Source organism: Nelumbo nucifera, chromosome 7 (assembly GCF_055504915.1).
Source record: "Nelumbo nucifera cultivar China Antique chromosome 7, China Antique-T2T, whole genome shotgun sequence".
NCBI lineage: Eukaryota > Viridiplantae > Streptophyta > Magnoliopsida > Proteales > Nelumbonaceae > Nelumbo > Nelumbo nucifera.
The window spans coordinates 25,587,014-25,611,610 of NC_142655.1; the positions used below are offsets into that span (position 1 = coordinate 25,587,014).

Genomic DNA, 24,597 nt, shown 5'->3' on the forward strand with positions numbered 1-24,597 from the left:
CCAGCTGACCCGGTATCCTGTGTATCATAATTGCCAAGTTCTTTATCAAGTATACATGGTTAGATGTGGAGCTGCTGCATTGCAGCACTGTCCTAAGTGATCCTTCCTGGCTGCTCCTCCCTGTCCTAATCCGTAACCTCTCCACCTGCTGTTTTCCTTTCAGCTTTTGTGCTTTTTTCTTTTGCAACTTGGGACCTTCTTTCTCACCCTTAATTACCTTCTTTGACCATTGATGATGCCTATTTCTATTGAACAAAAAAATTTATTTTCTACCATTTCTCGTCGGCTGGTAAGGAGATAATCAGGATAACGGAATGTGGTAGAGGCTCTTTTTATCTAGAAAAACAGGGCTGTGAGTTGGTTTGCTGATTTTTTTTTTTTTTTCTAAATCCGTAAAGGATGAACAGAGTAGACGGTGGAGTAAATTTGTAGAGAATGGCCAATCCTATTTTGTTGAGAAAAGGAGCAATGATAGAGGGCATTATATGGTTTTGTTGAGTTCTTTGGTCAAGGCCAGTCAAAATCTCTGCATCCCTTACGGTCAACAGGGAAAAGGGTGGCAAATCTTCTTGGAAAATCTCCTATGTCAAGAGAAAACATCTGGGGGTCCAATTGGAAGAGTAATAGCTCCAGAAGGTGCGCTAGGTGGAGATAGGAGACGGTGTCAAAATTTTAAAGAGGCTCTGCTTCAAAGAGACCGAAGAAATGTGGTGGTATCCAGGCAAGCTTGTCACACCAATACATCTAATAGTTAAGAGGAATCTAGTAGCTTCATTTGGGAAACTGCACTGGTCTGCAAAACTGATGAAGTTCCCAATTGGAGGACTTTAAGACAAAACATCATAGCCATTTTCAAACTAGAGGGTAACTGTACCTTGTTATCGCTGACCGAAAGGAAAGCTATAATCCTTTGTTCAAAGCTGAGAGAAAAAGCAAAGAATCTCCTTAATCATTGGGTTTTTTTCGAATCAAGGGTGATTTAGATTGTACCCCTGGTTTCCTAAAACTAACGAGGCTTCATGGAGGGGTGGCATGGTGGACATTTACAGTTTTGGCTTACCCTTTCACTTGTTGACATGGTTGGTCTTCAAGTCAGTCGGCGAGTGTAATGGTGAATTCATGGAGATTAATAGCGAATTTGCCACTTTGCAGAACCTCAAATGGGAGAAAATCACAGATTGAATGGTACATCTTTGTAGAGTACCGTGAGTGGTTCAAATGTAAGTAGGGGAACAATCTTACGAAGTGGCCATAGAAGCAAGGAATAATGGTATGATGGTAGGACTATTGTCTTCTCTGGAAACTGCAGAAGGCAGTGATGGTGTTAGACATGATGTGCAAATTCAGGGTATGAAAGGTTCTGAAATGAGAGGTGTAGTCAAAATTCAAATTGAAGACTTGTATATCCCCCCCAAGGGCAACTTTGGTTTTTGATCGTTTGCAATTTTTGAGAAAGGAAAAACTCCCTGAACAAGCAAAAAGAATGGTGATAGAGGGTGAAAGAGAGAAGGTGGCAGCAAAATCTAGGCTCAGGTCCAATGGTGTTAGGCAGTAAAAAGGAGGGCCCAAGTGGATCCACACATGAATACAGTTGTAGGAAAGCCCATTCTAACAGGCCCAGTGAATCTTTAATAAGCCAGTCCGATCAGGCAGATTAGAAATGTTTTAATGAATCAGAACAAATGGGTCCAGCAAAGAGGGTCAATTGAATCAAAGGGGAAAAGTCTCTTATTTAGCCGATTGAGATTCTTTTCCTGTGTAGTACATCTGCTCATGTATCCTCTGCTTTTTTTTTAATGAAATCTGGTTAACCTTTTTCTCAAAAATAAAATCAAAGGGGAAAAGGAGGTATGGGGGTGTTGGGAAGTTTTAAGAGCAGGGGAAATCAACGAGAAGACTTCAGAATCTCCATTAGCCAAAAGTAAAGCAGGTGAAGAAGAGATGGATGAGGGTAATGATAGAGAAGTTGGTCAGTTGTTGGCATCCTCTACAAAGTTGAGATAGCAAGTGTGCCTGAAGAAAAGAAACCTCTGTAATATCAGATCGGAAGAAGTAAATGACAATTTTGAGGAAGCTTATGGCTTCTTTTTTTGATGCAACCTCAGGCATTGGTAGTATAAATGATGACATGGTAGGTTTGTGCTCTACAACTGTGATTGTTGAGAGTAATATCTGGCAGGAAGGAGATCTAATGTTGTTGTTTAATGAGTTGTGGTTGGAGGAAATGACCCAGGTCGAAGTGGTGGGGGATAAAATCACCAAGATGGAGTCCTTCAGTATGGCAGTGGCAATTTAATAGGTCAATGGGAAGATGCTGATGCCATCTCTGGGGCAGGAACAATTCTATGAGGAAATGACTACAGGTTACAGAGACAATTGGGAAGCCTCCTCAGAAGGTGAGTAATGATGCAATTTATAATTCTTGCAGTATACCTTTGTAAATGGATGGGAGTACAGACCTACAAACAGCCCAAGAGGGAATAGAAAACCACCCCGACCCTCAACCTGCTGATAGCCGTCTACCTCAACAAGGTGCGATCTTTCCCTATGCTCTTTTTCCTAGTTCTTTGCCTAGTACTGGTAGTGGGGTTGAATTTACAGGTAGGGAACAGCATACACAGCATGACAATGATCTTAATGCTACAGTGAATTAGTCTATAGAGCTAAATGAGTTAAATTGGCTTGAAGAAGAATTGGAGTTTGCAGGGGTAATTTGAGGCATGATGGAGAGGTATTTGAATTTAGAATTTATTAGGGAAGAAGAGGGGTTTCAGGAGGGTCAGGATATTTTGGAGATAGAGGGAAGGGGAGAAGAGCCATAGAAGAGGGAGAATTAATATTTGAGACAAAAAAATAATTAATTGGGTGCCGGGAAGGACATAGAGAAAATGGAGGACTTAACAGAGGCTATAAGAATTAGTTTGGTGGAATCAAGGGAAGGGGAGAAAAAAGGAAAGATGAGAAAGAGGAGATCCGAGGTAGAAATATTAACAGTATCTGGAATACAAATAGATCAGAAATATTCGAGGAGGAGAGGTAAAGAGAAGGTAAACAAGAACTTGGAACAAGGGCAACAGAGCAATGTTTTAAAACATGGAGGTGTGATGGGAGGCATTCCACTACCTAGATGTGTGAGGCGTAGTTCAGAATGTGAGAGGCATAAGCCTTCCGAGCACAAGGAGGCATAAGCGTCATTGAGAGGAGGGCGAGGGATAAGCGTCATTTAGAGGTCTAGGTAGTGCAAGGTTTGGGAATGGTTTTCTTCCTTGCTTGAGTGCCAAATGTACAAAGACTGTTTGGCCCTACCTTTGTTAGTTATCATAAGAAGAGGGGAAGAACTTTATGGAGATGTACAAGGTCTGCAGTTTGCTGGACCTTATGAGAAGAGAGAAATCAGAGGATGTTTGAAGATAAAGAAAGAAGTAGGGATGCCTTAACTAAAGTCATTACAATTAGGGTGAAGAGGGGAAGAACTTTATGGAGATGTACAAGGTCTGCAGTTTGCTGGACCTTATGAGAAGAGAGAAATCAGAGGATGTTTGAAGATAAAGAAAGAAGTAGGGATGCCTTAATTGAAGTCATTACAATTAAGGTGATACATTGGGTGAAGTCTTTGAAGCTTTTTGGTGGAATTCCAACTGCTAATTTGATGAGAAAATGGAGGTAAGTGCTGACTCTGCGCCAATGAAAGAGATAATAGTGCCAACATGGACTCCCCCAACCAATGGATTCATTAAATTGAATTTTGGTGGTAGTAGTGAAGGTAATCCTGGACCTTCAGGAATTGGGGGAGCTTTCAGGGATGAGGATGGCAGAATAATGGCTCTATATTTTGGTGAGAGCCCAGATCCTAGCTGTGATGGAAGGAATTAAGAAAGCCAAAGGATTATATCTTTCTAAACTGATAATTGAAGGGAACTCAAAGCTGGTTATCGGCTGGCTCCAAAAGGAGGAGAGGGAGTGGTGGGGCTAAATCAATGAGAAAAGGGAGTTTAGATACTTGACACAAGGAATGGAAGTTAAGTTGAATTGGGTTAAGAGGGATGCCAACTGCTTGGCTTATACGTTGGCTAAACAAGGGGTGCGAAGAAATAATGTTTTTTGGGCTATGTTGTAATTGATTTTCTTGCATATGTTTGGGGGAGTTAAGAGAGTTTATCTCCCTGTTGTTTCTTTGTTCTCTCTTATTCTAATTAATGAAATGAATTTTAGTTATTGATCGACAAAAAGGTCTAGGTAGTGCAAGGTGTCAACCAGCTGGTTGGTAAGGTCTCCTGCTGGTTGTAGCAGAGGCTTGGGATTGAATCCTGCCTGCACCTGGGTTAGGGGGTTATGGGTTGGTGGATGAGCTACCCCCGTTGTGTAGCCCTTGGAGCAAAAAAAAAAAATGTATACCTTTTATCAGAAAAAAAAGGTCTAGGTAGTGCAAGAAAGAGGATTCTGAAAGACTTTGCGCAATCTCAAACCTTCAATAGTCTTGATACTAGAGACCAAACTGGAGCTGATAACAACAGCTTGGGTGAGGATTATTTAAGGATCAAGAAATAAATAAAAGACGAGTATATTTACCATCAATAGGAGCAGCAGGTGGAATTTTAACCTTGTGGGATGATCTAGAGGTGGAGTGCCTTGAAAATATGTCAATTTTGGTGAGTCTTAAAAATAAATCAAACAATGTGGAATGGTGGTTGACAAACATTTGTGGACCCTCTTGGTACAGGGAGGGAAATTTTGTGGTGTGAGCTGCATAGCGTTGGGAGTCTTTGTGAGGGGGCTTGGTGCATTGGGGGAGATTTCAACCTGACCCGCTTTTGGTTTGAAAAGAACATAGGGTTTTCAAGAATGGCTACTAGCATGAAAAATTTTAATGAATTCATTAATGATTATAATTTGAAGGAGATTCCTATGCATAATGCAAAATTCACACAGTCCAATTCGCAAGCAAACCCTGTGTGCTCAAAGTTGGACATGTTTGTGGTGTTAGTTGAGGTGGAGGATTTATTTGGTTTATCATCTGTTAAGGTTTTGGCTAGACCTATTTTGGATCATTGGCCTATACTATTGCAATCAAAGGAATTCAAGCAGGGTCCCACCCATTTAGGTTTGAGAATATGTGGATAACACACCTCACTTTCAAAGCAAATATTGCATCCTGGTGGGGGGAATGTCAAGTGGATAGATGAGAGGGTTTTCTGTTCATGCAAATACTGTAAGCAACCAAAGAAAATTTCAAGGTGTGGAATGAGGAAAATTTTGGGAGAATCTATGAGAAAAAAGATGAAGATCCTGGGGGAAATAGATTTGATTGATAGGAAATCTAGGTCTGTCAGGAATTGGAGTAGGGGACTCTGCAAGAGCAGAAATATCAGACTTTCATCATGGATTGAAACTAGCAAAGCAATGTGGTTTTAAGAATATAATATCTTGGATAAATGATAGCAGTCCAGGTGTGTGGATGTTCATACATCTAATAAGAGAAATCAAGAGCATAGCAAAAGAATTAGAGGTAAACTTCATTTGAGTAAAGAAAATGGCAAATGGGATGGCTGATGTTTTGGCAAAAAAACAAGAGGTGTATAGGGATCAACTTTTTCGGGCAGATCTGTGATAGGGACTGTAGAATTTGAAAAGTTTCTTTTTATTCCTCCTTTGTATCAGAATCTTATTGTAATGTTTTCCTCTTAAGTTAATGAAGTGATTTACTGATTACTGGAAAAAAAATGATTTGATTGATAGGGAAGAGGTAGACGAGTTTCTAAAGAAAATAGGAAAGGCAAGAGTTAGAGGAAATAATAAGAAGAGAAGAGATTAATTGGAGCCAGAAGTCTAGGTGCATATAATTGAAGGAAGGAGATGGAAATAGAAAATTCTTTCATGCCTTAGCATATAGGAGTAGGAAGAATTTAATAATGGAAATTGTGGTCAAGAGGGTGGGAAGTACAGGATAAGAAAGAGATTGAAGAGATTTTAAATCACATTTTTAAGCTTTGTACTCCTTCCTTGGGGAAAGAAGACTTTTATTAGAAGGGCTGCAATGGAATAGGATTTCCGCAGAAAGTTCTAGGAAGTTGTAAGGTCTTTTTTTTTTTATTTTTAAGATAACAAAAAAAAGAAGATCACAAGGAAGGTGATAAGCAGTCACCCGACAAGAAAAGCCATCCCAAATCAGCACCCTCAGAGGCAAAAACAAACCCAAATCAACTAAAACTGGCCCAAACTAAAATAAGACCCAACTATGAAATCCCTTACCCATAACAGTACATATAAAACCAAAAAGACAAAAGAAACCAAGATATCAATCCAGCCCAATGCCCAACAATGCCTAAAAATTACCTAAACAAAACTTCCGACCACAGGATATTGATTCAAGCATCTTTCTCAGCTTTTTGAGCACCATTTTGTTGTCATTTTTTGACTGTTCCTTTGGGTTTTTTTTGACAAGCTTGTTAGGTTCCATTCTGAAAAGACCACCTTTTAACCTTGTGAAAACCTTTGAGACTGGGATCTTCTGCTGTGTTTTTTGTTTTTTTGGGTTCTGAATCTTCTGACTGCGTTTAGATTTTCCACCACTGTTTCAGTATTCTCTGCTGGTTTCTAAACCCTGTCTTCAACTACCACCCCCTCGACCTCTTCTTCAGTCTTCTCTATGATTTCCCCACAGCCTCCGGTAATCACCTCCATCTCTTTCTTCTTTGAATTATCGCCATCAAGATTAACCTCTGAATCTATCGGGCCTTCATTCTTCCCAGAGGTTTCCTCCACAGATCTAAATGCTTCTTTTGCGAAATCTTCCCCTCCTAGAAAAAACAGACCCAAAATCTTGCTAACTTTCACTCCCCCATTCATCACTTCCTCGATGTTAGCAGCCTTTTCTACCATATGGGTCTCATCCATCACTGGTTCAGACTTATTTTCTTCCCCTGAATCTGTTTCTGGCTCATCTTCCCCACTTTCCTCTTCTGGCTCATCTTCACTTCTTGGAAGAAGTGAAATCGGCTGTCATGGAGATGAGCACTGATAAAGCACCAAGATTAGATGGCTTTTTGATGGCCTTTTACCATGAGTGTTGGGATGTGATTAAGGAGGATCTGATGAAAGTTTTTGAGGAGTTTTGTGAAAGAGGGAAAGCGGGGATGGGGATGAATACAACCTTCGTTTCCTTGATCCCTAAAGGTCTAGGTGCAATCTCAACAAATGACTTCATGCCTATTAGTCTTACCACTAGTTTGTATAAGATAATGGTCAGTCTTGTTTTTTTGATCAGTGAATTGTAAGATTTATTAATTCAAAGCCAAACAAGGTACAATTTAGGGAGTGGCACGAGATGCTACCTCCCCTTTAAGGAGGGGAGATGGAGGAAACCATCAACCCTTTAGTTACTAAACATAACAAAGGACAAGAAAATTACAGAGAGGCCCAATATAAGGAGACCCGAGTAGCCCCTTGTTTAGCAAGACAATCAGCCAAGGCATTAGCTGATCTCCCCAACCACTGAAATCTGACTATCATGTCCCTTAATAGCCATTTGACCTTTTTTAAAATATCCTTAAACTGCCAAGTGACAGTACCTGGGTCAGCCAACCATCCTACTACCACCTTGGAATCTCCTTCAATTATTAATTTCTGCACTCCAAGTTGATAAGCAATCTGTATCCCTTGTGCTGCAGCTAGGAGTTCAGCCCTCACAGAGTCTCCTATTCCCACCGGTCCCGAAAAAAAGACAATGATATTGCTGTTCTCATTTCTAAGTAAACCACCAATCCTAGACAGACCTGGGTTACCCTGACTACTTTCGTCAAAGTTCAGCTTAACAAAACCCTCCATCGGTGGAGTCCAAGTTACTTGAACTCTAGGCTTCCTAGAGGAGGTGAGGGCAACTGCAGACTAATTCCTCATTAAATCATCAAAGGAGTAATTATCAAAGAGCTTTAAGGATTTCAGCCACAAAATAGTCCTTGTAAGAATACAGTCCTTGACTTCAAAAATGCTTCTTTCCTTCTCCTGAAAAATTTGGAATTTCTCTCTTCCCAAATAGTCCAAAGGAGAGCTGCTCTTATACACTTCAACATAATTCTCATTCTTTTTGTGGTCCACACGAAGGTAGAAGGGGAGAACAGAAAATTTACCTCAGTTGGCAAGTTCCACCTGCACTCAAACAAATCAAAAACCCAATTCCAAATGGCTGCACCTAAAGGACAAGAAATCACTAAGTGGTAACAGTCCTCAAACTGCGCTTTGCACAAAATACACCAGTTAGGGGATAAACATAAGAAGGGTCTTTTCTTCCGCAGGTTATTCATCGTATTGATTTTACCATAGAAAACTTCCCAATAAAACACAACTATCTTTGGGGGAATAGGCCTAGACCAAACTTCCTTAACTGGGAAAGCACAAGGAGAGGAGCTAGAGCAAAGGGAGTTAAAGAAAGATGCGCAAGTAAACGACCCTTTCAGAGTCAAAGTCCAAATCTTCCTATCAGGACTGAGTGGGTCCAAACAAATAGAATCAAGTAACAATAAGAGCTTAGAAGCTGATAAGGATTCCTCATCCCTCAACCCTCTACGGAAGCCAAGGTCCCAATTTGTAGACAAAGGGGTATACGGGGACAAAATAAAGGAGGACACAGGTTCTTTTTTATAAAGGGAAATGGAAAAGAGAGGGGAACAAGTCCTTAAGAGGCAAATTTCCCACCCAAGTGTCTTTCCAGAAAAAAACATGAGTCCTAGAGCAAGCATCTTACCTTACAAAGCGGAGGAACTGGGGGAGGATGCTATGAATTGCCTTCCATGGTGTTGCAAGAGTTGCTCGCCTGGATACCCCTGCATCCCAACCATTTCCGGAACAGCCATGGATACTCGCCACCACTGCATGCCATAATCTCTCCCTTTCTAAAGGCCATCTCCACAGCCACTTACCTAGAAGAGCTACATTCTTATAAACAATATTCGCTAAGCCTACTCCTCCATCCTCCTTACTTCGACTAACTAACTCCCACCTAATCAAATGATCTTTCTTCTCTTGCCTCGGCTCCCACAAGAAATCCCTCATCATCTTCTCTATCTTTTTAGCTTCCCTAGTAGGAATCTTAAAGACAGACAAAAAGTAAATCGGCAAATTAGCAAGTGTGTATTTGATCAAAGTCACTCTACCCCCCATAGAGATATAATTCTTTTTCCAGCGAGACAACTTTCCAAACTTTTCCACAATGGGGTTCTAGAAGCGGCTCTCCTTTGGGTTAGCTCCTAGGGGAAGACCTAGCTAAGGGCCAAGACGAGGTGGAGCACTCTAAGCAATCTGCAATAGCCTCCAATTCTTGACCATCCATAATGACTCCAACCACAACTTTTTTCAAAGTTGATTTTCAGATTTGAGGCCTTTTCAAAGAAATTTATTAAGTTCTTAAGGTTCCTAACCCTCCTAAAATCGCTACCTTTACAAAAGATTATAGTATCATCCGCAAATTGAAGGTGAGTAGCGGGCAAACTATTTCTCCCTATTCTCCAACCACGCACTATCCCTTCCCTATCTGCCTTTGAGATCAATCTACTTAACGCATCAACAACAAGAGTGAATAGAAAGGGGGAGAGAGGATCACCTTGTCTCAGGATCCTACATGTTGGGAAGAAATCCTTAACTTCTCCTTTGACAATGATGGAATAATGGCAAGAAGTGAGACAATCCTTAATCCACTTGCACCATCATTCCCCAAACCCACACTTACTTAGCACCTCTAAGAGGAAACTTCAGTCCACCAAATCATAGGCTTTTTCGAGATCCAATTTGCAGACAAAGCCTTTTTTACCTAATCTCTTCATTTCCTCCACACGTTCATTAGCTATCAAAATCTGATCTACTATTTGTTTGCTTTGTACAAAAGCACCTTGAGCTTGACTAATTAGAGAGGGGAGTACCACTTTGATCCTCAATTATAAAACCTTCGCCAAAATTTTGTAAACACTAGTCACCAAGTTAATTGGTCTGAAGTCCTTAGGATGTTTAGCGACAACCTTCTTGGGAACAAGAGCTACAAAAGTAGCATTAACTCCAGGGCTAACAATAGAATTATCCTCAAACTCCCTGAATACCTCAAATAGATCATTTTTAACTATGTCCCAACAATCTTGAGAAATGAGAAGGGAGAGATTTTGTTGCTCTACTCTGGTCCCTTGGGAATTGGGAACTCCATCAGGGCAGAACTCTTAGCTGTTGTACAACGGGTGCAATTTGCAAACCAGATGGGGGTACAACACCTAATAATCGAGGGGGATTCCAAAGTGGTGGTGGGTTGGTTAAAAAATTCTGAAGAGGCTATGTGGTGATACAAGAATGAAATGAAGAAATTTAGTTGGTTGACAAGGAATATGTTGGTCACTGTACAGTGGGTGGGGAGATCAGCAAATACTTTGTCAGATGTGTTAGCTAAGCAAGGGGTAAATAGGGAAGAATTATTTTGGGCTCAGTTGTGATTATTGTTTTTCTTTCCTAGTTTACTTGTAAGACTCAAGGAGGGGCTGCAGCTCGTGCCTCCCATTGGGATGATGTATGAACTCACTCTAAAGTTGCTTCTGAATCAATAAACTTATTATTATTCATCAAAAAAAAAAAACAATCTTGAAAAAAGGCCATCGTAAATCCGTCTGGCCCGATAGCCTTAGATCTATCCATTAAAAAAATTGCTTGTCTGATCTCCTCCTCCTCAAAGTTTCTTTCCAACCATCCCCTCTCCCTCGGAAATATTTGACTAGTCTAGACCATCCACTTCCACCATACAATCAAGAGGTCTTCTAAGAATTGACTTGAAGTGATCTTCAAAGCATCTAGCTATCTCTTCTTGAGAGGAAAATTTCTCTCCATCAATCTCAAGTTGTGCTACAAAGTTTTTGGCCATCGCATGAAAATACTTTGTGTTCCCATCTCCTTCTTAGATCCATTTGACCCTTGATTTTTACCTCCAAAATATCTCTTCTCGCAACAAGACCCTTATAATTCCTTTTTTAGTTTCCATTTCAACTCTTGCTTCTGAGCATTCATAGTCTTTTGGGATTCCTTCTTATCTAATTCTTCAATCTGAGTTAACAACGAAGATTTTGAATCCTCTATTCTCCCAAAATGGTTCCTGTTCCAGGCTTTTAATTTTGTCCTCAAATTTCTTAGCTTCTTATGAAATCTAACTCCTTTCCACTTCACCCCCCTTATCTCTTCAGTCCACCAATTCTCAACATTTTTTTACAAAGTTTGGGTGAGACAACCACATATTCTCAAATCTAAAGGGTCTAGGTCCAAAATCTAATGGTTCCTCTCCTAACTAAATAGGGCAATGATCCGAAGTAACTCTAGGTAACCCTTTAGCCATCAAGCCCCTTAAATGATTCTCCCATGCTTCATTGAACAAGAATCTATCTAACTTCGAACAGGTTGGGTTTTCTTGAAAGTTGGACCATGTAAAATTGGCTTGCGAAAGAGGAATCTCCTTCAGCTCACAAAAGTTGATAAATTCATTGAATTTCCTCATACTAGTGGCCAGTCTTATTTGCTAGGCTCAAAAAATTCTTCACCATGTGGCATCTCAAGAACAAGGAGCATTTGTGGGGAATCGCCAAAATTTGGATCAGATTTTGATTGCAAATAAGGCAGTGGAAGACTTTAGGAAATTGGGAAAGAAAGACTTTTTGTACAAGTTGGATCCACAAAAAGCGGATTAAGAAATCTTGGTGGATAAAATGGATGATGGGGTGTTCGAGAACAACCCATTTTTCTATCTTAACCAATGGTACCCCTAAAAGATTTTTTAAAGCACCAAGAGGTTTAAGGCGAGGAGATCCTTTATCCCCAATGTTGTTCATCTTGGTGGTGGAAGTTTTGAGCAAATTAATAAAGAGAGCAGATGGGAAATCTGTTTATAGGGTTTGGGATGGGAAGAGAACAAGTGGTCTCACATTTGCAATTTGCTGATGACACGATTATTTTGGGGGAATTTAGGGAAGTACAAGATGTAAGAGTACTAAAGAGGGTGTTGGAGATGGTGGAGTTGGTGATTGGCCTTACCTTTGGGAGGAAACTACCTTTTTGGGAGAGGGTTATCGAGAGATTTGCTAAGAAGTTGGGAATATGGAGAAAAACTACTCCCAGGGTGGAAGGTTAACTTTCATTAAATCTACCTTGTCAAACCTTTTAATTTATTTTCTCTTGATCTTGAAAGCTCCAATGAAGGTGGTGAAGAGGATGGAAAAGATTATTAGAGATTTTTTGTGGGACTCAGGGCATGATTGGAAAGTCACCTGACTAGGTGGGAAAAGGTGAGTATGGTTTAGGAGCAAGGAGGACTAGGGAATTTGAGAGAGGAGAATTTGGTATTGCTGGGGAGATGGCTCTGTAGGTTTCCAAAAGAGACTGAGGCACTGTGGCATTTGGTCATCAAGAGTATTTATGATTTGCACACAGAAGGTTGGGATTCTGGTCCACCCAGAAATACCAACTCCAGAAGTACTTAGAACTTGCAAGGAAATCTTGTTTTTGCTCCCTACTTTTCTCAACATGTTAGATATGACCCAATTTCTGGTACAAAGGTAAAGTTCTGAGAGGACCTTTGGTGGGGGGAAACTCCACTTAGCCAAAAGTTTCCTAGAATTTTTAACCTCTCTTGTTTCAAAAACAAATGTATTTTTTTTATAGGAAACAGTAACTTTCATTATCTTTAGTTTCAAAAACAAATCTATTGCCAATCTAGCTTCTGTTAATGGATCCAATATTGCTTGGAATTTTGGACTGAAAAGGGGAACATGAAATTGAAGAGTTGGTCAACTTTCTTGAGAGCTTAAAAAATGTGTCCCTGAGTGTAAATGGGGTGGATGAGAGGGTGTGGGTTTTGAATTCTAATGGCCAATTCTCTGTTTCTTCCTTCTTTAAATCTTTCTTCCGTCTGCTCAAACCTAATCTTTACAGATTCTCAGTACCCAAAGCAAGCTCTACATAGACTCATTTCCCCGTGAGGACAGATCCCCAAAATAATTGCCTTCTCATTGCAATTTTTCAAGTAGGGGATTTATTCAATACATTGGGCTCAGGCTAACTTCTCGGTCCTTGTATTAACACTGTTTCATGGAAAGCTTATGTCTCACTTTAAAGGGACTACAACTATGGCAGTGCATCCTCATTACATTCTATCAATCCTCCAGGGTAAAAGGGGAAAAGTCTATAGAATGAGAAAATTAGAATCAGAACACATCATTTTAGCATAAAGCTACATCATCCAAGTTCACCATTTATGCACTGCTAACAAGAGCTAAACTTTGCTAAGATTTATTCTAGCATGTAAATGACAAGAGGGATATAATTAGCCTTTTTGTCCTCATCAAATTTCAAAGTGACACACATACTTCCAGTGCTTGGTTCTTTGTAGAATCATATCCATTGGAAGTAAAGATGTAATTGCAACATCATAAACCATTGAAAACACTATGCAATGTTTTAAAGCATGGAGCTGTGATGCAAGGTGTTAAGATCTTCTAATGTATGAAGTATAACCCTCAAGGTGTGAAGCTGAAGCTTCATGAGATATCATTTTCTCAGGAAAAACATGAATTAAAATGAGAGAAATGTATAGAACTAAAAAAGGACTGCATTTGTAAATAAGAAAGATGGATTAATTATCATATAAATTTGAATCCTTCTGGATGATCAGAAAGCTTTTGTGTAAATTGAAACCTCGAATAGCTGTTGAAAACCCTAAATGTTTATGCAAATAGAAACACACACAAAATCTTAGAATTGGTCTTTAGTTCGTTTTTATGATGAGAGCTCTACATCAGTTAATGTGTGAATATATTCTTGACATCAGCACTCGGAAGCGTGATACATGTTTATTATACTTCTACGCATTGGTTGAGCCTCAGTATTGTTTTCCTTAAGCCTTGCTTTGAGGCAAGGCTGAAGGCATAAGGTTCGCATGCTTTTAGAATATTGACACTGTGTTTCTCTGGATATGATTGATTTTATCATTGCAGGGCATTTTCTCCCAGAAGAGGATGACAAATTTATTGAGAGAGTCAGATCTGCAGTTGAGGAAGAGGAACGCCAAGCAGCTGCTGCTGCTGAGACAGATGCTGCAAGGGATGCCATTGCAACAGCTGAGGAATCTAGGAGAATCATCCAGAGCAGTAGGTCTGACCCTAGAGATGTCAGTAATAGTCAAGGTGGGGGTATGGAAAGTCAGGATTCCCTCATTGAGACTGCAAGTGAAGGAGGCCCTGGTGCAGCTAGAGACCAGCAACGTGAGTCTGATGAACAAGTGTCGGAAGGACAGGGTTTTGGCAGGACCTATGATTCTATAGCCAACTTACCAGTTGAGTTCTATCACTATTACCATGGCGGCAACACTGACATGGGCACTCTTATTGAGGTAATTTCTACTAGTTCATACCAAGCTTTGCATTTTTTTTGGTAGGGATGCCCCATTATTGTTAGGAAGCACCGCATGTACCAACCAATCTATGATCATCTCTTGGAAGGTCTTGGCTAAAAGAGAGACTCTAGAGAGAGTAACATTGGATCAGCCTTTAGATGTCCAATAAAATCATTCCAATTTTCTGCTCAAAGGTTCATTACAGGGCAAACAGGATTGCCTACTTGATGTGTCTTTGGGCTACCAGCCATTACAAATAGTCTATGTTGGATAGCTAACAGGCATAACAGCATCTGCCCCTTATAAGCAGCCTTTCTCTTGACTTGAGGTTTTTTTATCCATGCAAATAATCTTATGTATCACAAAAGAAACTCCCATAATTAATCTGTATTTTAAAACCTTTAATTACTGAGAATTGCATAGCACCACTCTTGTTTGTTCTGTTCTGTTTTATTTTATAGAGATCCTGCATCTTCTTAGACACATCTATGGAAACCTGGAGGTCAATACCAAAGTTTTTCTTTGTTTGAATTAAAGGTGATTCTCTTTTCACATACAGGTGAGGAAAACATGGGATGCATATATAAGACCAGGAGGAAGGTCAGTATATAGTATTCACTCTTTTACTGTTCACTGTTGCTTCACTTTCTTATATGTTGATTGTCTGATTAAATCAACAAAAAGTATAAACAACTAAACTCAAAAAAGTTTTATCCCAACCACATAGAGTCATATACACAAATCTTGTTTTTTCCATTTCATTCTATTTGAGACCACATCCATGTATTGGTATTCAAAATATTGACAAAGAACACATTTTTCAGTTGTTTGCTTAACATCACCATGCTTTTCTTTTCCCTACATAGGGTGGAAAAGAATAAAATGTAATACTATTTAGTATTTAACAGAAATAATTCCTACTTTTTTGTCAACTGTTGCTGGGCTGTGAAGTTGGATGATTCCCATAAATGGTTTATTTTGTGGAGCTGCCAAAAGATATTGAAAGGGAAAATTTAATTTTTAATGCCTGTATGCTTGTATGTGTATGGTTAATGGGTTTTCTAGTCTAGTTATTTTAAAGGAGCTCCCTAAATTACCCAATAATTTTCTACATGGAAAATCAGTTTGGATTCCTCTTTGTGTTTCTCTCTCCACCCATATTTAAGGAACAAATTTCAGCCTAAATAGCTAGCTGCCCAGAATAAGCTCTTTCTTGTCGTAACATTTTTGTTAAAAGATTAAGACGTCAAGCAACTAATGTTAAATCAGAAACACATCAGTACAAGTGATGAGAATCAACTTAAGGTGTACCAAGAGAACCAAAGCTACTCCTATTCTTCTTTGGCATCATTACAGTGATGTAGGCCCACATGGGAGCTGGGTTAGCAGTGGAATCAACTTGGGAAGATCCTAAAATCTTCAGTCCACCGTAAGATACTCTTTTTGTGGTTGAGATAGATTGCTTAGGGCTTATTTGGCTTTCTTACATTTCTTGACAGCAAGGGCATTTTTGTAATTTTGACGGGGGGGGTATGTTAGGGGACAGGTCTCAACCCATTAATTTTCCTTTGTTTGGCTTTATGTTTGTTTGTTTGAGGGCAGGTTTTATCTAATTTAGCTTCTTTTGTAAGTGGTTTGTGGTGCAAGTTAAGACATATTTGGTGTGGTTGCCAAGTTTAGGATGGGATTGCCTTCATACTTAGGTGTGATTGCCTAGGATTCTCATCTTACTTCCAACTCTTCTCTTCTTTCTATTTGATATTTGTTTCTAACTTGCACATCTACAACCTGATTTTTTTATTATTTTTATTTTTTTATGAATGAATGGTGATTTTATTAATTAGAGTAAGAAAGAGTACAATCTCCCTAAGAAAAGGCACGAGGTGTTACCTCCCCTTAGGAAAGAGATCAAACCAAACTCTTATCAGAATACGATTATAAGGTAGCCCAATACAAAGAAACTCGACCTGAAGATGAGGACAAAAGGTTGCTATCCTTATTTCTCAAGATCCCTCCTACACCCAAAGGTCCTAGATTGCCTTGATTACTCCCATCAAGATTCAGTTTATAGCACCCTTTTTTTTTTTTGATCAATAACACTTTCATTAAATCATCAGTAAATCATCAATAAAGAATTTACAAGAGGAAGACAAACACACTTATCTTCCAAGAGCCACAAAGAGCCTCATGAAAGGAAAAAAGAAAAGAGGACACTAAAGTTACAGCTTAGCCCAAAATAGTGAATCCCTTTCTGCCCCTTGTTTAGCTAAACCGTCACATAGGGAATTAGCCGATCTTTTAACCCAACATGTCTTAACTTCCATCTCCTGCACCAGCCACTTGAATTTCCTCCTCTCATTATTGTACTTCCATAAACCATTTTGATCTTTAGTCAGCCACCCTATCACCACCTTTGAATTCCCTTCAATTATGAGTTTCTTGATGTTACTCCTTAGCTTTCTGGACTCCTTCCATAACTGCAAAGATCTCAGCTCTAAGGGAGTCACCCACTCCAATTGGGCTTGAGAACATGGCAGAGATGACCCCATTTTCGTCCCTAAAAACACCCCCAATCCCCGATTGTCCCGGATTTCCCCTACTACACCCATCAAAGTTTAATTTCAAGAATCCACCAGGTGGGGGAGTCCAAACCACATTCATTTCTGACTTGGTCTGTGTGCAATTTGCAATTTCACCCCACTTCCTCAACATGTCATCCAAAGTGTAATCTGTGAATAGTTCCAAAGATTTCAGCCACTGTACCGCCCTAATATGTATGATGGCCCTCAGATCTCCTGCTCCTCTCTGGGTTTCTGAGAATATCCTGGAGTTTCTTTCTTCCCACAGTGTCCAACATACTGCAGCCCTTAGTCCTCTCCACATTATCCTTCCCCTTTTTATCCGCCACCTGAAGAAGGAAAGGGAGAAAAGGCCCTGTAAATCTGATGGGGGATTCCACCTGCATCCAAATAAGGAGTAAGCCCAATCCCAAATTGACCTCGCAAAGTGGCAAGACATCAGTAGGTGAAAACCAGTCTCCCCATTCGCTTTGCACAGAACACACCATTGAGGTGACAAGCAAGTATTGGGTCTCTTCTTTTGGAGTAGATCGCCAGTGTTGATTCTTTCCAGATAGGCTTCCCAACAAAAACTACCAACCCTAGGAGGTATTGCTCTGCACCAAACCTCACCAACAGGGAAAGGGGGGAAGGTAGGACTGGAGGACTAACTTAAGACTTTGAAGAACGAAGCACAAGAGAAGATGCCACTGGGGGTAGGTGTCCAAATTCTAGAATCCGCCCTAGTGGGGTCTAAAAGTTATCAAGAAGAGCAATAAGGCTCGAAATACTGTCGAGGTTTGAGTCCCTCAAATCCCTTCTTAGACCCAAGTTCCACCCAATCTCAGAAGTGGAAGAGGATAGGGTGGTGAAAGACGAGATCAACTCATTTTTCAAATCGGAAAGAGCAAACAATGAAGGAAACTGATCCTTCAAAGGGGCACTCCCCACCCAGGTTTGTTCCCAAAATTTTATTGAGTTACCGGAATTCAAGTCATACCTGATATTAGGGGAGAAAACTGGTAGCAGGTCATGAATGGCTTTCCAAGGAGAATTGCTTGTGGTCCTAGCTCTGATTCCAACATCCCATCCATTGTGCTCCAGCCCATGTATACTTGCCACTATTCTAGCCCATAGCTTCTCCTTCTCCATAGGGAACCTCCACAACCACTTCCCCAACAGAGTCATATTCCTTCTCCTAATACTCTCAAGCCCCAAGCCACCACAAGACTTACTCCTACATACTATCTCACAACTAACTCTATGATCCCTCTTCTCCTCTCCTGGCTCCCACAGGAAATCTCTTATTAGCTTCTCTAATCTGTTAGCAACCTTCACTGAGATTTTAAACACTTACAAGAAGAAGATGGGTAAGTTAGCAAGTGTGGCCTTAATTAGTGTAATTCTCCCACCGAGAGAGAGGTAGTTCTTTTTCTAGGATGCCAATCTTTTTTCAAACCTTTCCACCACCGGGTTCCAAAAGCTCTCTCTCATGGGATTATCACCTAATGGCAACCCTAAGTAATTCAAAGGCCACCCCGAAACTTCACACCCCAGCACTTCAACACTCTCCCTGATCTCTCCCTCCTCCAAATTCACCCCCACTACACAACTTTTCCCAAGGTTAATCTTCAAGTTAGACATTTGCTCAAACAGTTGTATCACCAACTTCAAGTTTCTGATAAAGCTCACATTACCGCCTTCACAAAATAGAATCGTGTCATCAACAAACTGTAGGTGAGTGAGGGGGGTTTCCACCCTCCCAACTCTCCAGCCTCTAATGAGATCGTGTCATCAACAAATTGTAGGTGAGTGAGGGGGGTTTCCACCCTCCCAACTCTCCAGCCTCTAATGAGCCCCCTAGAATCTGCTCTGTGAATCAGTTTCCCCAAAACCTCCGCAATTAGAATGAACAAGAAAGGAGACAGGGGGTTTCCTTGTCTTATACCCCTACTAGCTAGAAAGAAGTCTACCACTGTCCCATTCACTAGCACTGAATAATGACAACACCGGACACAACTCATGATCCACTTACACCATCTAACCCCAAACCCAAATTTAGTCAGAACTTTCTTCAAGAAGTCCCAATCCACCAAGTCATAAGCCTTTTCCAAGTCCAACTTACAGACCACTCCCTTCTTCTTATCCCTCTTAAGGTTCTCCACACTCTCATTAGCAATTAAGATCTGATCAGTAATTTGTCTTCCACTTTTGCAATTAAGATCCCTCCTTGGTAGTGTGCAATGATATCTGGCAGTACCTTCTTCAGCCTCAAAGACAACACTTTTGCAATGATCTTGTACAAGCTATTAACCAAGCTAATTGGCCTAAAATCCTTCGGGTGGGATGCATCTTTCTTTTCTGGAATTAAGGCTATAAATGTAGAGTTCACACCCGGATTGACAATTCCTCTCCTGAAAAACTCCTCGAACACTTGCAAGAGATCATCTTTCAAGATATCCCAACAGTCCTAATAAAAAGCCATTGTGAACCTGTCCGACCCTGGAGCTTTTGTTCTATCCATAGAAAACACAACCTCCTTGATCTCTTCTAGATTAAAGCTTCTTTCCAACCTTCTCCTATTCTCCACCCCTACATCTGGCCAGTCCAAACCTTCTACCCACACCCTTCTACTCATAGGCCTTCTTAGAATAGATTTGAAGTGCTCCACATAGGCCCTGGCAATCTCCTCTTGTTGTACTAACTCAACTCCATCTACTACCAATTTGGAGATAAAGTTCTTCCTTCTCTTGCCATCTGCTAGAGAATGGAAATACCTAGTGTTCCTGTCTCCCTCTTGCAACCACTTACATCGAGATTTTTGCCTCCAACTAGTTTCCTCCTTGTGCAGGCATTCCTCTAGCTGTCTTCTCAAATCTCTTCTGAGATCATTGTCTTCCTCTCCAAATTCTCCCCTTTCTTCTTTATAGTCAAGGCTTTCAATCTTATCCATCAGATCTCCCTTTCTTTCTTCTATCCTCCCGAACTCTATCAAATTCCACTCCTTGATTCTTGCTTTCAAGAATTGTAGTTTCTTATGGAATCTCATCCCCTCCCATTCCACCAGTGGGTTACAGTCATGCCACCACTCCCTCACTTTGTTAGTAAACCCTGGGTGAAGTAACCACATATTTTCAAATCTAAAGGGGGTAGGACCTCCACACCTTCTTTCCTCCTTACATAACACTATGGGCCAGTGATCTGAGGTCACCCTTGGGAGAGCTCTAGAAGCCAAGGTTCCCCAATGTTCTTCCCAATCCAAAGAGAACAGGAATCTATCCAGCTTAGAGCAAATGGGTCTAGATTGGAGATTTGACCACGTAAGTGTCTTATGGGCTAGGGGAAATCTCTTTAAGCTCAAAGGCATCCACAAAACTGTTAAACTTCCTCATGCTTTTTATCACCCTTTGATTAACCTTATTGGACTCCTCCGAGAATCTGATCACATTGAAATCCCCACCCATGCACCAAGGCCCGTCCCACAAATAGTCATCCTCTTGCTGCTTAAACTTCATAGACACCGAGTACTTTCCGATTAGCTCCTCCAGACCTTCCACCACGTCCCTCTTCCACATTGTTACAATCCCCCCGAAAGCACCCCACGAGGGAGCAGCCACCCAGCTAATTCCCCTGGCTTTCCATACACTCCTTGCCCATTTATCATTAAACTCCATTCTCTTGGATTCTTGCAGCAGCATAATGTTTGGGTCACACCGTCTTATTACCTCTTTTATTGTCGCTCTCTTCCTTGCACTCCCAATTCCCCTCACATTCCAACTAAGAATCTTCATTCAGCTTCTTTTTACACCCCTTGCCACCTACCACTACTATCCCCTTTCCTTCTATCTCCTTTTACCTCAAGCCTCTTGTCTCCTTCTACATCTCTCTTCAATCTCTCTACTTCACTCAATCTCCTCTTCTTTATTCTAATCTTCTCCTTCCTCTTCTGTAAGCTTTCTTTCAACACATTCAAATCTTCCAACCTGCAGCCCAACTTCCCTACAAATTCTGCTATCATGTCTTCTCTCACCGAGTCCACCAACCCTACCCTTCCTACAGAATCTCCTCCAACTCTGTCCACCTGCCCTTTCTTCCTCTCCTCTGGTTCCACCTCTATTCTTTCCTCTCCATCCTCCTTCCCTTTCCTATTACCTCCCTCCTTCCCTGCTCTCCCCCCGTAGTCCTCTCCATCTCTACCCTCATTCCTTTCCCTCCTCTCCACTATCCCCTCCCCTCTTCCTTCCTCCCCTTCCCTCCTCCAGATCAGCTTTCCTTCCACTTTCTTGAACACTCTTTCAATGATTTCTCACACTTTTTCACTCCTATACCTTCCTTCTGGCACCTTCCCACAATCCTTTCTTCCCCTCTCCCCCTCCTCGGAGAGCCCGTCTGCTGGCTCGGCTACATATTCATGGGCTACAGAACATGAAACAGGAACGGAATCTGGAACCAAAGACACAGGAGACACATTAGTAGCACAAACCGAAATCACTTGGTTACCTGGGACTGATGGACAAGCTAGAAGAGGACTGCTCCCTGCCTCCCTCTCTTGTTCCAGAGGTTGGTAAACGTCTATCTCCCTGAGTTGGTTGGGAAGTACTTCCGTAGATGTTGTGTTCCTGCTCTGCTTCCGGTTCTCCTGGTCTGCCCCTTCTGGTAATCCTTGCACACTCTGTGGTCTTGGGACTGAGTTGAGCCGCTTACAATCTTCACCCTGGAATAAACTTGCAATATTCCACCCATCCATGTCACCTCCAGCACAACTGCCTTTGTCATTTACATTGGCCACGCTAGTACCATCAACAGAAAAGTCCTCCAGTTCTTCATCACCTTCACTGCACTGCACCCAACCTTCATTCTTCTCTTCGTTCTCTTCAATTCTTCCCCTAGCATATCTTGGCTTCGGCCTCTCTGAGGGGCGTCGCAGGCGGCTAAGCTCCTTCAGCCTTCGTCGCGAAACCCACTGCAGATCGGGCTTCTTCTTCACTTTCCGGTGCTGCACGCGTTCCCACCCGTCTCGCGACTGGGGACGACCTCCGGAGGGGTTATCCACTTCGCTTGTATTCTATTCTTTTTGGAGGCTGTGGAGTCCACCTCTACCCAACCCCTTCGAAAAAAATCATCATAGGAGTAATTCACGAAGAGGTCTGAAGTTTTCAGCCAAAGAATTTCCCTTGTCAATATACATTCCTTTACTTCAGTAAGGCTGCTTTTCTTTTCTTGGAATATTCTAGCATTTCTCTCCTCCCAAATAGTCCATAAAATGGCTGCTCAGATATATTTCCACATTAGTTTCCTTCTCTTGGTTGGCCACTCAAAAATTAGATGGATCAAAGAGCAGATTTACTTCAGAGGGCAAGTTCCACCTGCACCCAAACAACATAAAAACCTCAATTCCAAATATCTGCAGCAAAGGAGCAATATATTAGTAAATGGTAACAGTCCTCGTTACACTATACACTGTACACCAGTTATCTAAAACTTGATTTTGGTAGCAAGGATAATGCTGAATCACAAAGGTCCTACATCAGTTTGGTATTAGAGAAAGGATCAGCACTATGATAGCTCGTAGTGAGAAAAACTTTAGAGGGAGATTGACTGATATGCAGCATAAAGAGGGGCCTGAACCACATGCCTGTGACCCACAAGATTATGGGTATGGATCACCCAAGGAAGATGATTTTGGAGACTATGATGGTACTGATTTGCAAGGTAATGATGTAGATACTTCTCTTGTGATTGTGGTGAGATGAATATTTTCTGTTTTCCCCAATTCCACTTGACATTTAATTCTACAAACCATCTCCTACTTGATTAAATGATGCTTCCTTCCCCTCAGTTCCCACATGAAATCTCTTATTATTTTTTCAATCTTCTTAGCACAATTCCTTGCAGAATTTTAAAAACCAACAAATAGTACATTAGAAGGTTAGCTAAAGTAGATTTAATTAGGGTGATCCTTCCTTCTAATAAGATGTAATTCCTCTTCCACATTGTAAGTCTTTTAGTAAACCTTTCTAGAACTGGATTCCAGAATCTATTCTCTCTAGGGTTAGCTCCTAGGGGAAGATCTAGGTAATTTGTTGGCCAGTCTATGATAGAACACCCCAATATGCCTGCACATTCAGCTATCTCCCTACCATCCATATTTACTCCCGCCACACATCTTTTATCAAAGTTAAATCCTTAGAACTGATAAATTTTCAAACAACTCCACTGTCAATCTTAGATTCCTAGCCCATTATGTCCAACCTCCTTCATAGAATAAGATAATGTCATTGGCAAACTACAAGTGGATTACTACATTATTCCTCCCATCTCTCCATCCTCTAATTAGCTGCAATATATCTGCTCTTGATATTACCCTGCTCAAGATATCCATTGCTAGAGTGAACAGAAATGGGGACAATGAATCCCCTCTCCTAAGCCCTCTATAAGTTGGGAAGAAATCTCTTACTTCCTCGTTGAGAAAAACTAAATAAAGACAACCAGGGATGCAAATCGGCTTGGCTTGAGTCAGTAGTTTACATTGCTTTAGGTTTGAGCCTTTGGGCCGAGCCCATATAAATTTGACAAAAGCCAAACCATGCTCACCCAAGTTGCACTACCCCGGAATCCACCTAAGCCACCTCTCCCCAAATTTGCATTTCCTCTTGATTTCCAATAAGGAAGACTAATCCACCAAATCATAAGCTTTCTATTATATCCAGCTTCTAGACCAACTCTTTCCTTCCTAATCTCTTCATCTCTTCCACACGCTCATTTGCTATGAGGATTTGATATGTAATTTGCCTATATTGTACAAAGGCTCCTTGTGTAGGTATGGTAATAGCAAATAGAACCAATTTTGGTCTCAAGGACAGTATCTTGGTAATAATTTTGTACTTGGTAGCTACCAAATTGATAGGTCTAAAATCTTTTGAATGTCTAACCTTAGGTTTCTTAGGGATCAAGGCCAAAAAAGTAGCATTTAACCTAGGATTGATTATTCCCTTCTCATAAAAGTCTTCAAAAACTTCCACCAAATCATCTTTTATTATCTCCCAACAATCTTGTAAAAAAGCCATGGTGAATCCATTTGGTCCCGGAGCCTTTGAGCTGTCCATTGAAAAAGTGGCCCTTACAAAGCCTTTTTGAGCTTACACACACTCCCTCTAGGCAAGTGTATAAAATCTAGGTGTAATGTCCATGTACACCTCCTCATGAAGTTTGCCATTAAAAAATGCATTTGTGACATCCAATTGATGAAGAGGCCAAGAATGATGAGTAGCAAGAGACAGGTGCCACCTTAGCAACATGTGAGAAACTCCACTCATAATCGACCCCGTAAGTTTGACTATAGCCTTTAGCCACAAGCCTTGCCTTGCACCTTTCTATAATGTCATTCGCCTTGTGCTTGACTATGAACACCCATTTACACCCAATAGGTGTCTCACCTTCTGGCTACTTAACAATATACCCTGTTTCATTCTTTGGTAAATCATCCATCTCTTCATGTATAGCTGTTCTCATACCAACTTATAGATCTGAGCTACAAAAAGGAATAAAAATAATGTGCAGAAGAGATCTAGCAGATCCCCCATGTAAAGTAAAATTTTATTAAGAATTTAAGATAAAAAACATGGTACAACAAACTCC

General features: G+C 40.8%; 1 protein-coding gene across 2 annotated transcripts in view; it reads left to right on the forward strand.

Moving 5' to 3' along the window:
* The window catches only part of LOC104593452 (U11/U12 small nuclear ribonucleoprotein), a 50,824-nt gene that overhangs the window by 19,636 nt on the left and 6,591 nt on the right, over positions 1-24,597 (forward strand). For both annotated transcript variants that reach the window (XM_010253295.2, XM_088891638.1), the window contains exons 8-9: positions 14,004-14,398; positions 14,961-15,001. In XM_010253295.2, coding sequence (XP_010251597.1) covers positions 14,004-14,398; positions 14,961-15,001 — 436 coding nt within the window. The remainder of the gene's footprint in view (positions 1-14,003; positions 14,399-14,960; positions 15,002-24,597) is intronic.